This window comes from Arachis hypogaea, chromosome 18 (assembly GCF_003086295.3).
Source record: "Arachis hypogaea cultivar Tifrunner chromosome 18, arahy.Tifrunner.gnm2.J5K5, whole genome shotgun sequence".
NCBI classification, from domain to species: Eukaryota; Viridiplantae; Streptophyta; class Magnoliopsida; order Fabales; family Fabaceae; genus Arachis; species Arachis hypogaea.
Window position 1 is genome coordinate 121,444,534 of NC_092053.1, and position 14,828 is coordinate 121,459,361.

At 36.1% G+C, this 14,828-nt stretch overlaps 2 protein-coding genes, 1 non-coding gene and 1 pseudogene across 10 annotated transcripts; 3 read left to right on the forward strand and 1 right to left on the reverse strand.

Annotated features, from left to right (window-relative positions):
* The first annotated feature begins 2,253 nt into the window (after positions 1–2,253).
* On the forward strand, positions 2,254–3,518 carry LOC112772450 (uncharacterized). Of its 5 annotated transcripts, none has more exons than XM_025817397.3 (3): positions 2,328–2,437; positions 2,568–2,627; positions 2,961–3,518. In XM_025817397.3, exon 3 carries the CDS (start codon positions 2,995–2,997, stop codon positions 3,424–3,426), a length of 432 nt encoding a protein of 143 aa, XP_025673182.1. In that variant the 5' UTR covers positions 2,328–2,437; positions 2,568–2,627; positions 2,961–2,994; the 3' UTR covers positions 3,427–3,518. The 5 variants fall into 5 exon arrangements, with proteins under 5 accessions (XP_025673178.1, XP_025673182.1, XP_025673179.1 ...); XM_025817394.3 differs by having other exon boundaries at positions 2,329–2,437; positions 2,568–2,871; XM_025817396.3 differs by having other exon boundaries at positions 2,329–2,437; positions 2,568–2,672.
* Positions 2,727–2,879, forward strand: LOC112774566 (small nucleolar RNA snoR137). Its single transcript, XR_003189049.1, has one exon. It is a non-coding gene; the product is annotated as a small nucleolar RNA snoR137 (small nucleolar RNA).
* A 681-nt stretch (positions 3,519–4,199) lies between the features above and the next one.
* On the reverse strand, positions 4,200–5,339 carry LOC112770391 (uridine 5'-monophosphate synthase-like; annotated as a pseudogene).
* A 366-nt stretch (positions 5,340–5,705) lies between these two features.
* Positions 5,706–12,770, forward strand: LOC112772449 (actin-related protein 3). 4 transcript variants are annotated; one of them, XR_011875902.1, is made up of 12 exons: positions 5,918–6,405; positions 6,513–6,972; positions 7,365–7,511; positions 7,746–7,838; positions 8,002–8,121; positions 8,389–8,499; positions 9,042–9,167; positions 9,291–9,389; positions 10,453–10,985; positions 11,122–11,191; positions 11,296–11,507; positions 12,228–12,770. XR_011875902.1 is itself a non-coding variant. In XM_025817391.3 (10 exons), exons 2-10 carry the CDS (start codon positions 6,356–6,358, stop codon positions 10,531–10,533), a joined length of 1,287 nt encoding a protein of 428 aa, XP_025673176.1. In that variant the 5' UTR covers positions 5,706–6,138; positions 6,236–6,355; the 3' UTR covers positions 10,534–11,080. The 4 variants fall into 4 exon arrangements, 3 of the variants coding, with proteins under 3 accessions (XP_025673176.1, XP_072080226.1, XP_025673177.1); XM_025817391.3 differs by lacking the exons at positions 11,122–11,191; positions 11,296–11,507; positions 12,228–12,770 and having other exon boundaries at positions 5,706–6,138; positions 6,236–6,405; positions 10,453–11,080; XM_072224125.1 differs by lacking the exons at positions 11,122–11,191; positions 11,296–11,507; positions 12,228–12,770 and adding an exon at positions 5,717–5,915 and having other exon boundaries at positions 6,236–6,405; positions 10,453–11,080.
* The last annotated feature ends 2,058 nt before the right edge of the window (positions 12,771–14,828 follow it).

The window sequence follows — 14,828 nt, forward strand, 5'->3', positions numbered from 1 at the left end:
ACAATCCTCGTACTTTGGTCAAACTAAAACTTATTGATAAAACGACAAAACAGGGAGCTTCTATAGTATGGAACTATGGATAGAAAAAAACATCCATACATATTTGATTAACATCTATTTTTAGGATTTAGATCTTCTAAATCTTAGATTTTATTTTAGAGGATAAAGTGTGATCTTTCACAATTTATTTCATAGGTGGGATTAAGAGAGAACATGAAAAAGAAAATATTTAAAGATGAGAGATTACATTTTATCCTCTAAAATAAAAATCCAAAATTTAGAGAATCCAAATTCTTATTTTTATTATTTTTTTTGTCACTCTTTACTGTGATATGGCTATTACTATTTTAAAGACACTATATATTTTGGTATATGTTCTCACTCATATATTAGATTAAGGACAATTTACCCAAATAAATAAATTGAGTAAATCCTTTACCTAAATACACAAAATAAAAACTTATTACGTGCATGTGCATTTTTACTATTATGTAAACCGTGGTAGCCAATCACGGTTTCTAATTTCTACGTAAACCGTTGCTACCAGGGACGGATTATGGTTGGAACACATTAGGCATAAACCGTGGTAGCCTCCCACAGTTTATGAAGAGAATTCGTTGAACATAAACCCTCCTAGCTTCCCACGGTATATGAAGAGAATGGCTTCAACGTAAACCCCCCTAAGTTCTCAAGGTTTACATGGTAGGTAGTATAAATACATAAACAAACATATAAAAGTGATTCAATTAAACATATAAAATAAATGGACTTACTCAGATGAATAAAGTACACTAAACAAACATATTAAATTTTTTATTGAACAATAATATTAATACTTATTGAATATTCTATTATTTTTTATCATATAAAAAATTAAATTAAATAAATAGTAAAATATAAAATAATATTAAATTAAATAAATAAAAAATATCTAATTTTTTATATTTGAACTTAAAGATAAAGAGAGTGTTGTTTATTGAACTTATTAGATACTTTAAGTCATAGTAAAGTATTTAAATTTTAAAAGTGTACTAAAAAATTTAATATGTTTGTTTAGTGTACTAAATTTATTAAATTTAGTACACATTTAAAATTTATAATATTTATTAAATTTTTTTATCAATTTATACAAATACAATAATATTAATACTTATTGAATATTCTATTATTTTTTTATCATATAAAAAATTAAATTAAATAAATAGTAAAATATAAAATAATATTAAATTAAATAAATAAAAAATATCTAATTTTTTATATTTGAACTTAAAGATAGAGAGAGTGTTGTTTATTGAACTTATTAGATACTTTAAGTCATAGTAAAGTATTTAAATTAATTGAATTATTTTTTATCTTTCGAAAAAGTACTACTAAGTTTTTTATAAAAAGTTTGGGGGGCCATGGCCCCCCTTTCTGAACTAAGCTCCGCCACTGTTTTATTGGGTCGTCGTTGTTGTTTAAGTTGTATTAGGCACTCTTAATTTGAGTAATGTAAGGTTGGTTAAGTCAATGAATGTCGACATGTTTGTTTAGTGTACTAAATTCATCTGAGTAAGTCCATTTATTTTATATGTTTGTTTATGTATTTATACTACCTAACATGTAAACCTTGGGAAGCTAGGGGGTTTATGTTCAACGAATTCTCTTCATAAACCGTGGAAGGCTACACGGTTTATGCCTAATGTGTTCCAATTATAATCCGTCCCTAGTAGCAACGGTTTACGTAGAAATTAGAAACCGTGGTTGGCTACCACGGTTTACATAATAGTAAAAATGCACATGCGCTAACAAATTTGTATTTAGATAAAGGATTCACTTAATTTATTTATTTGGATAAATTGCCCTTAGATTAACAATGCTATTAAAATTTTAATTACATTATTTTTTTGGTTAATAGATTGGGCCAAGATAATATTACATGAGGTTGAACCTATGTAGGCCCTGGACATTTCATAACTTTTATTGTTCTTTTTTTTTTTAATTAAACAATATAATCAAATTCTTAATAAGTGTCCATGCCAGTTTTTTCCAAGAAAGACATTACCTTTCTATTTTTCTCTCATTTCTATTTATAAAAAAAATAATTTTATAAATAAAAAATGGCTAATATTAACTAAAATTAATTTTTTATATTTGTTCTTTTTTTTTTTGTTTAAATATAAAATATCACAAAGACTAATTCTATTCTCTTACTACCCAAGGGAATATTGGGCTTGGAGTATTTTTATTGTTTTCCCTAAGAACAATGCTATTGGATATGTTTAGTTTCGAGTGCCTTAGGCTCAATTAGGAGATGGGTCTAAGCCCACAAAAAGAGCAAGTAGGGCACAGAAATATCCTATTCTCCTTCACCGATAAGAAGATACGCTATAAACCCTAGCGGCGCAAACTAAGGTTTATGGCATGCGAACTAGAAGGCGCTCCAAACTCTATTTAGGTTGTTCCATTTTCTTCTTTACCAGTGCTACTTTTTCAGTTTTTCTTACTCACTTTTTCAGCTTCCCCCCATTCCCTGTTATCGTCGCTTTTGATAGGCGTTACGTTCTTCGTCTAAATTGCTTTTGCAGAAGGACGTGTCAACGAAAGCGTATATCAATTTTCAACGTCGACCTCTTTGAGTCTTTCATGTCTCCACCAAACTACAGATTCTTACTATCGTAGTTTCTTTTGCGGTCGTGTTGTTTACACACATTCATTTATTCGTATTTTTATCTTTCTTTTGTGTGGTTGCTTCTTCTGGTGAACATCCTTTTTTATATTGAAGTTGGGGATGTTCTTGTTTCCGAAGCATATATCAAATTTTCTTATTTAGCCAGTTTTAAACAGCGTGCTGTAATCTTTTTTAAGCTACATTGCGCTACCTGTCTACTGGTACAATGAAAGTGTGGAAAATGTTACTTTTAGTATTTGTAGCAAAAATTATATCTTTCTAATGATTTGATATGATATTGGATCCGCAGGTTCTGGTGACTTAACTGTGAAGAGGTCTTAGAAATGGAGAAGCCACCAATTCCAAATGCATCACCCTCGTCGAAACCAGCGCCAAAATCAAACCCAAAAAGGAAGATTCCGTCGCCGAAGGAGCTGATATCACATTATGAATCCCAAGGGATGGATGCACAGGAAGCATCCATCAAGGTGATAGAGGATCTGCAGAGGGCGCTGTTCGGAGTGATATCGTCCGGCAGAGGGAAAAAGGACAAGCTGTTGGTTGATTCTTCGAGGAAGATGGATGCAGTTAATGGCAGACTAGCAGTTCTTGACATGAAGCTTGATTCAAAGCCTGGTTATGTTGAGACTTTTGCAATTGGGGTTACCTCTGCTGCCACACTTAGAGGAATTGGTGCTATCATGCCTCATATCATTGCCCCTCTTGCACAGATATGGAATTCTGTTACCACTGCCACTAAATCTACTCCACAATGACCATTTATCTTATTGTACCATTCTTAATTACTTGTTAGAACTTAGCACATTGTTCCTTAATGTCAAAGTAAAAATAAAACTCTCTTCCATAATCTATTGTCTTGAAAACCCACACACACCCCCCCCCCCCCCCCCAAAAAAAACACACAAACCAAAAAAAATGGAGCATGGAGCCATAGATGCATATGGAATCAAGCTTAAACAACAATAGATTGATCAGTGTTTGGAGTTTAGACTTTACAAAACAGTAGGACTAAATGGAAGTAAATCTTGGAGTTTAAATTTGAACATGCTAAATTGGAAAATATTTCTCGACTCACTTTTTGTTTGGAGAGTAGGCTTTTATTTTGTATGGTGTTTGGTTTTAAATTAACATAAAAAGAAAAGAAAAGAAAGAAAAGGGGGGGGGGGGTTGTGTTTGAGGAGATGTGCATAAGGTGTGCATGTAATACCTAATTAATTATGTTCAACTGTGGTGAAAAAAGGGAAACCAGTTATGTACTATTGAATTTGGTTACTCCCTTCCTGGTTGATTCTAAAATTGTTCTCTTTTTGAATTCCTACTCACAGGGCTGTTGCAGATTGCTTTTAATAGCATTGCATCAAGTAATCCATCTTTGACGATATAAGGACCAAAACTGAATTTATTCCCCCTCAAAATGAGGAGGCAACAGATGTTAGTGAATTAGTAAATGATCCTGCCCTAACTGCTCTCAAACCTAATGAGACTGTTTCAAAGCAGTGTTCGTGAGCTTTTAGAGTGTCCTGTATGCTTGAATGCGATGTACCCTCCAATCCTCAGGTTGTATATGTATTTGTGATGTTTTATTGTTGTTCTCTGGGTTCTTGAGAAAGCATGTGATAGTATTATAAAAAGTTGTGGGATCAGTGCAAAGGAATTTGAAAGCTAATTACCTAAGCAAATGAAACTTTCCATAATGTAAAAATTGGTGGGGTGGCTTTTGCAGATGAAAGAAGTTTTCACCTTTTCAGCAATTTCAAGCAATTCAGCTGCACTTCCAACATCAGCAGCTAAACACAGATTACTCCCTTTCTCAGCCATTATCTCGAACAACCTCTTTCCTGTTGGATTTTTCAACAACTTAGCCCTCTCCAAAAATGACAACTTTAGCTTAGCTTTAGTTGTCAAATTAGCAACATTTTGATTCTCCTCTAAGAACCTCATAACAATCCTTACCATTTCTTTGTCAAGCTTCCCCTTTTCGCACAAAATCTTCACCATTTCTGTCAATTTAATAATTGAATGCAGCTTGATTCCATTGCTTTCCAAATTCTCTCACCCACCTTGCTCTCTATCAATCAATACAACAGCCTCACTGACCTTCAACCCTGCAGCACGCAGTGGCGCAGCAGTTTCCAAAATCGAAGTGCCACTAGTAACTAAATCCTCAACTATCAAGCAACTATGGCCGGATGTAAAATCACCTTCGATGGCTTTAGAAGTTCCATAGTCTTTGATTTCCTTGCGGCACATGACCATAGGGATATTTTGAGTTACTGATACACAAGTGGCAATAGGCACAGCAGTGTAAGGAACATCAGAGACAAAGTCAAATGAAGTAGAAGAGACTGCGGAAACCAAGGTCTGAGAAATTTGCCGGAGGACAGAAGGGTAATGTAGATTGGTGACGAGATGCCAGATTTGAGTTTGAAGTTGCCAAATTTTACAGCTGAGATTTCATGGAGTCGAAGAACCAAAGACTCCAATAATAGCAGGGTTGGCAATAATATTCCTTAACAGATAATTTACCTTTTAGCGTGTTCTTCAACAATCGTGTAAGACCCTAGGGAGAACCTGTGACGATGTAAGCGACATAATCAATTGAAATGGAAGTTATAGAAATAAGGATGCAAAAACTGGCACAAAATGTATCACAATATTCTTGCCTCATGACGAGTTAGAAATGGATAGATATAATTTCTTATATAAAAATCATTAGAACTATAAACAAAGGCTTTCAAAATTATCACAATTAGATGTCCTAACATAGCGGGGGTAAGATTTAGTTGTTATTGAACATAGTGGACACACAAATTTACAAATTGCTAAACAGAAAGTCCGAACCATATTTTAAGAAGACAAAACAAAACCAAGATTTGTAGCCCTATGCAATTTATAAAAGGTGCTTTGAAAGATTTTCAACTCAGAAATTTAAACTACCGTTTTTGGTACAATGGTAAACAACCTTTAAATTACAGTGAAATTTACAAAAGCATAGAAAAGGGCATAAAAGAGCTAACAAATAGAAATTAAAGTTACAAAATAAGCACCCAAATTACATAGATTCAAACCATACCAAGTGCAGTTCCGATAATATTTGAGAAAAAAAATAATTGGCTGTTTCATCATCAGAAACAAATTTCAGCCAGAATGGAGCAATCCAGAAAACCTATGAAGATGAAATAAAAAATATTAATCAATATCGAAAAAGAAAATCACAATAAATGAAATGCAAAATGATCACGAGGTTCGACCAGTGAAACAAGTTCTCTTCTTTTCTTTTCTTTTTTCTTTTTTGGATAAACTGCAATAAAATTAGCTCATAAACAACCTGTACTTAATTCAACACTATCTGAAGTAAATTGAAAGTTAAGGGATTACACAAAGAAAGAAACGAATATTAGAAGAAAAACCTTATTCAAGAGGGTTTCTAGTGAGAGAAAATTCATGCGGATGCTCTGTTTGAGTTGGTGAACCATTGCTCACTCCAATATACATATGTCTTTTACACACTAAATCTTCTAATGTGTTCCTTACTTTATATGTTTTTCTTATTCACTTTTTCAGTTTTTCCCCATTCCCTGTCAACGGAAGCGTATATCAATTTTCAACGTTGATCCTCTCCCTCCCTCACAATCTTGGATCTCGCTCGCAGATCCACCCTAATTGTCATCTTCCTCACCACTTATGGACCCTGCTGCTTCTCGTCCTGCTGTAGTTATTGATAATGGCTCCGGGTACTCTTTTTATCATGTTTTCCCTGTTTATCAAAAGAGGGACACCAGGTGTTTGCTGAAATGCCCCGGTATTTGTTTTTCTTAATTTTGTGGTTGTTGTGCTGCAGGTATACGAAGATGGGTTTTGCCGGCAACGTTGAGCCGTGCTTTATTGTTCCAACGGTGGTTGCACTTAACGAGTCGTTCCTCAATCAATCAAGGACCTCTTCTAAGGCCAATTGGATCGCCCAGCACAATGCTGGGGTCATGGCGGATCTTGATTTCTTCATTGGGGATGAGGCCCTTGCTAAGTCTCGATCTAGCAGCACGTATAGTCTAAGCTACCCGATTCAGCATGGCCAGGTTGAAAATTGGGACTCCATGGAGAGGTTCTGGCAGCAGTGCATATTTAACTACCTGAGGTGTGATCCGGAGGATCACTATTTTCTTTTGACTGAGAGTCCTTTGACTGCGCCCGAGAGTCGCGAATATACCGGTGAAATCATGTTTGAGACCTTTAACGTACCTGGATTATACATTGCCGTAAATTCGGTTTTAGCTCTTGCAGCTGGCTACACAACATCTAAGGTTGGTTGGTTTCACTCATGAATCATGATGATATATTGTGTGAGTTGATAGACTTTGAATTGAGTGATTAATTCTTAGGGTGTTAATTATATAAGCTTCTGCAAAATCTCTTACGGGCTGCACTAGCACAACCACTTTGCTAAATATCTGAACATGTTCATAGGTTATTTTATGACTGATGAGACCCTTCAATTTTAGGCTCACCATGTCTTTTCTTGAATAAAAAATGACTATATAGTGCAAGCCAGGGGGATTTTCTCGTGATATTGCTACCACATGTTTACATTTAAACTTGATAACAGTTCATTCAGAGTTGTCAAGAAATTACTTGATTTTTAAAACATCTACTTTATCCTTTTGTTCTTTTTAAGCTGATCTAGAATTCTTCTTAGTGTGAGATGACAGGAGTTGTGGTGGATGTTGGAGATGGGGCTACACATGTTGTACCTGTTGCAGACGGCTATGTCATTGGGAGTAGCATCAAATCAGTTCCTATTGCTGGAAAGGATGTTACACTTTTTGTCCAGCAGCTTATGCGGGTAGGTAATCATGTTGGATATAGAGAATTAGTAGTGCTGCATGTTTTTGGCTAATAATCAAATGTGAGTATCTGTGGGTTGTTTGAATCCTCTTCTTTCTTATGTTGAATCCGACCTGCTGAGTATGTTTCATACTTACTTAGGTTGTAGAAAATAGAAATCTAGGTATTTGTGGATCTGCGTTTTGCTAATCGAGGTTCATGAATTGCCTCACATCAACATTATTTCATGTAGGAAAGAGGAGAGAATATACCACCAGAAGACTCTTTTGAAGTGGCTCGGAAAGTGAAGGAAATGTATTGCTACACATGCTCCGACATTGTTAAGGTTGTCCTGACTTCTGAGTTCATTACTGATTTATTATCATTTGAGGGGTTACTTAAGCCAACAGTTTTACCCAGCTTCTTTGCAAATTAAGGGACATAAAGATAATCTTTGAGATTATTGATTTTCCTTTCTAACAAGAGTTAAAACTTTCTCACTTATTTAGGAATTCAATAAACATGACAAAGAACCATCAAAGTATATAAGGCAATGGAGAGGTATCAAACCAAAGACGGGGGCTCCATATTCATGTGACATTGGCTATGAACGGTTTCTTGGCCCCGAGGTTTGTTTTATGGATTCATTAGATTTTCTCAAATAAGCATACATATATCTGCCGTCAAGGCCGTTGGTTGGATGTATTTACTTGTTTCTTTGTACCTTTTATGTCACATGGTATTTTCAATAAGGCTAACTGAACCTATCTCCCAAAGTTTAGATATATATCCTTGATGTCTGAATTGGGGGACTCAAACTTTTCTGCTGTGAAACTATTATATAGGTTTGGGTCATTATATTCATTAGAGATCTGTATGGCTTCCCTTTTCTGCAGGTTTTCTTTAATCCTGAGATATATAGCAGTGACTTTTCCACTCCTTTGCCAGTTGTAATAGACAAGTGCATTCAGTCTGCACCGATTGACACAAGAAGAGCATTATACAAGGTGAAGTACCACGCCATTGATTTACTTGGTGAACCATAAAGGCCTCCCAAGAGTTGCTTTAACATGACAGTGAATAGTGAATAGTCAACTTTTACCTTGAAACTAGTTAGGGTTTAAAACAAATTTAAGCTTGGGGTTTTACTCTGTTGTTGACCCAGTGTCCAAGTTGTATGATGCTATTGTCATGTGTTATTAGTCTGCTGGCCTGGCCAAGAAATTTAATTTCCGATTTTATAAGTTCAAGCCCTCTATCCATGTCATAGAAATTTGACAAAGTTTTGTGTTAGTTGCTGAAGGACTAATACCACCCTCATCTTTTATCAGGGCTTGTGAATAGCATCTGAACAAGCAGTATCATGCCTATTAAGTCACGTTTTTAATATAATTGTGCAGTTATATATTTATATTTTTAAAGAATTCTGTTACTAAAATGTGACCAAGTGGCAGTCAAAACACCCAGATGCCTTTGTAATAGTAAGAGATAAGAGATGATGATATTAATAGTGAGCTCTATACTATTTTCTCATTCTTTTTTATTTCAGAATATAGTGTTATCTGGAGGATCAACCATGTTCAAAGATTTTCACAGGAGGTTGCAACGCGATCTGAAGAAAATAGTGGATGCTCGTGTACATGCATCTGATGCACGTCTAAATGGGGAGATTAAAGTAAGAGTTAACACTTTTCAACTTATTTATTCTGTGTTTCTTCTCATTCTCTTGCACACAATTGCACGAACAATGTGGCCATATTATCATTTTTTTTAATTAATTTTTTTATTTGGATCTCAGTCACAACCAGTGGAAGTCAATGTAGTCAGCCATTCTGTCCAGAGATTTGCAGTCTGGTTTGGAGGCTCGGTGCTTGCATCAACCCCTGAATTTTTTGCGGTATTTAATTTATGACAGCCTTTTCCCTGATTGGGTCTGGAAGCAACATGCTTTGCATCTCCTAGTCACTACTTTTCTGTCCCACTAATTTACTGACACTGGCTTGTGAGACTGAGAACTGTGTCCAAATTCTCCCTTTTACATGATCAATTTTGATTGGAGACTGTAGGATCCTATTACCATGGCAACCCAACTAAAGGATAAAACAGATAATAGAGTGGAAAATAGAAGAAGGTGGAATAGAATGTTAGAGACATGGGTATTATGGGGTGCCCAAAGTCCGACATCAAGTACTATGGGATACTTGATGTTGTATTTAAGGAGAGTAGTTTGTCCCCTTAATACCTAGTTTTTAAGGTGTGGTTTCCCACTTTCTTTGGGTACTTAGCATTGAAGCAGAGGGGCTCAATAATATCATTGAGATATCATTCTTGACCTGAATGTATAGGGAATGTAGTAAGAAATATGCAGAAAAAGGGAAGATACAAGTAGCATTTGAGAGGCTATTACTCTACTATGGGTTTTGTTCAGCCTAATTTCTAAGATGAATCCCTCTAACTCTCCTCCTCTCATTCGCAATCTCATTTGTCTCTCCTCTAACAAAAATGGCCATACACTACTCTGACAAACTGTCAAAGTTAGTTGCAAGCTTTTTTTCCCAAAAAAATACCCTTACTTTCTATTTCTCTTCCCTAAACCCCATATAGGATACATAACACAGACTGTTGGGTCAAAATTTGTTGGTTTGGGTTCTGTTCTTCCTGTTTTTTGTTTTGATTTTAGTTCTAAAAATCTAATGTGCTTGGTCATGTTGCTAAATGAATTTGTGATATCAATCATGCTAACATAGTATATGCATATGGTATGGCTTGCTAGATTTGGGAATATGAAATAGTTTGGTGCCTAAGAAACTAGTTTGCTTGCAATGTGTTTTCTTGTGACAATGTTATTCTCTCGATGACTTGCCTCCCTATGATAGATATATCACCTCTTTTCAAATTGAAGCTAACTTCCCTAATCTTTGCTTCCTGCTTATTTTGAAATTTCCTGATAAAATGTGCAGGCTTGTCATACAAAAGCAGAATATGAGGAATATGGAGCAAGCATTTGTCGGACAAATCCTGTTTTCAAAGGGATGTACTGAAGTAAAGACAAATTAGCTGATCATGCAAATGGAGTTTCTTGATTAAAAGCTTGAATGAATGCCTCTGCTTATATTGATCCGCAATTCACCTCCTGTTCTTTCTTCCCACCTTTGTCCTTCAAGGTGGCAGAAGTTGGTGTAGAATATGTATATTCAGTGAGAAAATATATTTCCACTTTTTCTTCCTGCTGTTCTCTCTTTGGAGTTGCTTTCATCAGATGTTTGATATGGTTGCCAGTAGGTCTAGATGTTACTTAATGCTTTTATAGAAATCAATCTTCACCAAATAGCTGGCTGAGCTGAATTGCAATTTTTGGTGTTCAGCTTAGAGTTTGATGAAGATCTGTATTTTTTCATTTGTTGCTTGGACTGATCATTCCGCTGAGCACTTTACTAGGTAGGAAGCTTAATTCATTGGGATGGAATTGTAATACAAATAAGCACTATTGCAGGTTAGAATCGGTTATGTGAATCACATTTTTTTTATGTTTCAGTCACATAATGTAAAATCAGTGATATTATACGTACAAGCATTTTGCTTTCATTATGTTTTTGCCCCCACCAAAATTGCATCATCATTTTATGCAGTTTATCTAATAAGGTCTCAGGGAGCTTGAAACAACCCAGCGAATAAATGCTGTCCCAATCGCCTTAATAAGTACTTCCCTGCCGCTTGCTGATAGGAAAGACCGCTTCCAATGTTGAAGTTTTTTCATGACTTTTTCTTTAACACAGGAAAAGTTTCCTTTTTTGATCTGCCAGGAATCTTGGGATCCAACATTCGGGACCTGGAGTTCTGCTGCCAACTCACCTCTTGTTTGTTGGGGTGTATTTTTACTAAAGTACACTGCTGATTTGCTCAAATTCATAGCCTGCCCACTGATGTCACAGTACCGCTATAGTGTCTGGAGTAGGTTTTCACAATTAGCTCTAGTAGCTTTACAGAAAAGAAAGATGTCATCTGCGAATAGGAGGTGGGTTATAGAAGGGCATCTACTATTCAGCTTTAGTCTCTGTATTTTGTTATTATGTTCTTTCTTGTGGAGCAGATAAGATAAATTTTCTGCACAAATGATAAAGAGATATGGTGAGAGGGGATCCCCTTGCTAGAGCCCTCTGTTGGGTTTGAAAAAACCAGTAGGAAAGCCATCCACAATAACAGAATATGTCGTAGTTACACACGCCTTATCCGTCCTATTCATCTTGATCAAAATTCCATCTTCTCCATTAAAAACCACGCAAAATTCCATTCCGCTTGATCATAGGCCTTACTCATATCAATCTTTAATGCCATATAATTGCTGCCCCCTAATTTATTCTTTAAGTAATGCATGCATTCATGTGCCACTAAAATATTGTCACTGATGAGTCTCCCACAGATAAAAGCACTCTGTTGACTGCCTATGATGTTGTCCATGTAGAGCTGTAGTCTATGCACTAACACTTTTGATATTATTTTATAAAAAACAATGCTAAGACTAATGGGTCTGACATGATTCATGGTAGTCGTGTTTTGTAACTTTAGGATAAGACATATTTGCATGTGATTAGAGCTTCTAAGCATCCGTCCTACTCTAAAAAAATTTTTCACTGATTTAAGAACATCATATTTGATAGTATACCAATAAAACTGAAAAAACTTAGCTGTAAATCCATCATCACCTAGTCAAAAATTATTTTTCTTATGGATGTAGGGGTGGTGTATTGGCTGGATATTGGCCAAGAAGGGGTATTGCTGAAGTATGGAGCTCACAACCAACACGCCGGGGGCGTGGTGCCTGAGCAGGTGGACGACGTGGCGGAACTCCTTCAATACGCCAGGGGTGTGCTGACTCACCACGCGGGGAGCGTGGTACCTGTAGACCCGTGAAGCGCAGCAGATTTTTGTGGAGTTCCAATGCTGCTGCAGCACCACGCGGGGGCCGTGTTGTAGGCTGCCTGCATGCAAGGACAGCCCCCCCTCCGGAAACCAGCAAATTCTCTCCTTCATGTATATATATGCACTCTTCTCCCATTGTTAACATCACATAGTTCACATAGCTGCTGAAGCAAAGAAATTAGAGGGAAGGAAAGAAGTGTCTCGGTGTATAGGTTGTAGTGAGGAGAGTGTAGTAAGTAGTAGTGAGTAGTCACTAGTAGTGAGTTAAAAGTTTACACAGTGAAAAAAATTATTAGTTTAAGGGATTAAAAAAGATAGTACGTAATTATACGGCGCCCGAAAAACATATTATCAACTATTTGGATTATCTTATTTATGTAAGTTGGCAAATTTCAATTTTTTTATATATTTAAAGTTTATTTTTTATGTATTTATATTTTTTTATGTATATATATTTTGTAATGAGAATATTATTTTGTATATTTTATAAATATTTAAAGAATATAGCAATAGTTTTTATAAAATAATCGTTAGTAATAATAATAATATGTAATTTTTTAATAATCTTTTATAATTTTTGTTATTATGAATATATTCAAGAATAAAAAAATATTTTGACTTTTTAAACATAAATATGTTGCGGATATTAATAAATAAATATTATAGTAAATTAAATATGTAAAATGTATAAAATATATTGTTATAAAAAATTGGAAAAATAAATAATTTGATAAATAAAGATTATTAACTAATACGTGATAAATGTGGCTCAATATTGTTATCGCATAAATTTTTTTTGGTAAGGATTAAATATTTTATTCGATAAATAAATAAATAGATAAACTATGTTAAATATTTTAATAAATAAGATATTAAAATAAATATGTGAATATTTATTAAAATATTTATAAGAATTATTATTTAATTAATGTAACATATATCTTTGTTGATGCAGCCTAACAGGAATTTGTTGGTGCGTAAACTGGATTCGCCACAGACGTGGAATCCGATGGTGGAGAACTACTTAAGCGCCATGGGATTCTACCACGTCTCTAGGATTGGAGTCATAAGAGGATTTCACCCCATATTAGCTGTTCTGGTTGAAAGGTAGAGGCCAGAAACACACACCTTTGTATTGCCGGTCGGTGAGGTTACAGTGACATTAGAGGATGTCGCTCATATATTCGGCCTACCCATTGATGGAGAGCCTATCAGTGGATGGACAGATAGTAGTGGCGACTTCCTTCAAAGTCAGAGTATAGCGATATACGGTCGTGAGCCATCAGTCAGTCATTCTTCGAAGTCCTATATAAAGTTGGGTTGGGTTCGACGTATTAGAGACGCAGAGCCGTTGGACATTGAGGAGTCCATCAGGAGATACGTCAGATGTCAGATCTTCTGTTTGTTAGGGTCGACCCTATTCACGGATAAGTCGACCGCATATGCCCATGCGAAATATCTACTATTGCTTCGCGATTTCGAGCGGATCCATATTTATAGTTGGGGGTTAGCATGTCTTGCACATCTTTACAGAGCACTATGCCGTGCATCACGATATGATACAAAGGAGATGGATGGCCCTCTGAATCTGTTGTTTGTTTGGGAATGGGAGCAAATGCCGTGTATTGCTTCCGTACCGAGACAAACCCTTCCACCGGCCGAGATACCAGTTGCTAGGAGGTAATAAGTCTTATTTTAGTCATGTGTTATATTCATGATGCATGTTTGACATATGGTGACTTATTTAAATTTTTTCAATTAATAATGTTTCAAGTGGAGTCATTCGGAACGGACCACAGCGTGGTTATCGAAGACCGTAGAAACATTCAGGCATGATATAGACTACATGCAGGAGGTGAATAGTTATGGTTCTTCTGATCTGTTTTTCCAACCATTATTGTTAGGGTTCTAATATACCAATAATACGTGGCAGTTTGAGTGGCGGCCGTACGATGGATTGATCGTTCCTGACGAGTTGCATAGACATCCTGAGGTGTGTGACATCGTTGCTCCGTTGTTATCGTTCGAGTGTGTCGAGTGGCACCCTGCGGATCGAGTGATGCGTCATTTTGGATATGTACAACCTCCTCCACGGGCAGCAAGAGATATTCCACTTGACCAGCATTGCATCGTTCTACGTAGAGTGCAGCTTCATGACTGGACAGTTTTGCATGGGCCATGGATAGCGGAGTGGGCCAACAGGCGACACAGTCGATTGCGGAATCTGCACCCCTTCCGACCTGGGACTTTTTACCGATGGTGGAGTATCAGGATTGGTACATAGGCTCCTACGGACATCTGCTGAGATTGTCGGGGTACGTTCCTCATCATCCACAGCCACCTGCCCCTCAGCCACCCGCACGCAGGGTCTACCTCAGCATGCAGTGTTTGAGCCGTTTCCTTATTATATACCACA

What these genes read in the sequence shown, in the direction of transcription:
- LOC112772450 (XM_025817393.3), top strand. Translation starts at nt 2,995, where the DNA reads ATGGAGAAGCCACCAATTCCAAATGCATCACCCTCGTCGAAACCAGCG.
- LOC112772449 (XM_025817391.3), top strand. Translation starts at nt 6,356, where the DNA reads ATGGACCCTGCTGCTTCTCGTCCTGCTGTAGTTATTGATAATGGCTCC. An exon ending in TTGTCCAGCAGCTTATGCGG is followed by an intron (nt 7,512 to 7,745) that starts GTAGGTAATCAT and finishes TATTTCATGTAG; the next exon opens with GAAAGAGGAGAGAATATACC. An exon ending in GTCTAAATGGGGAGATTAAA is followed by an intron (nt 9,168 to 9,290) that starts GTAAGAGTTAAC and finishes TTTGGATCTCAG; the next exon opens with TCACAACCAGTGGAAGTCAA.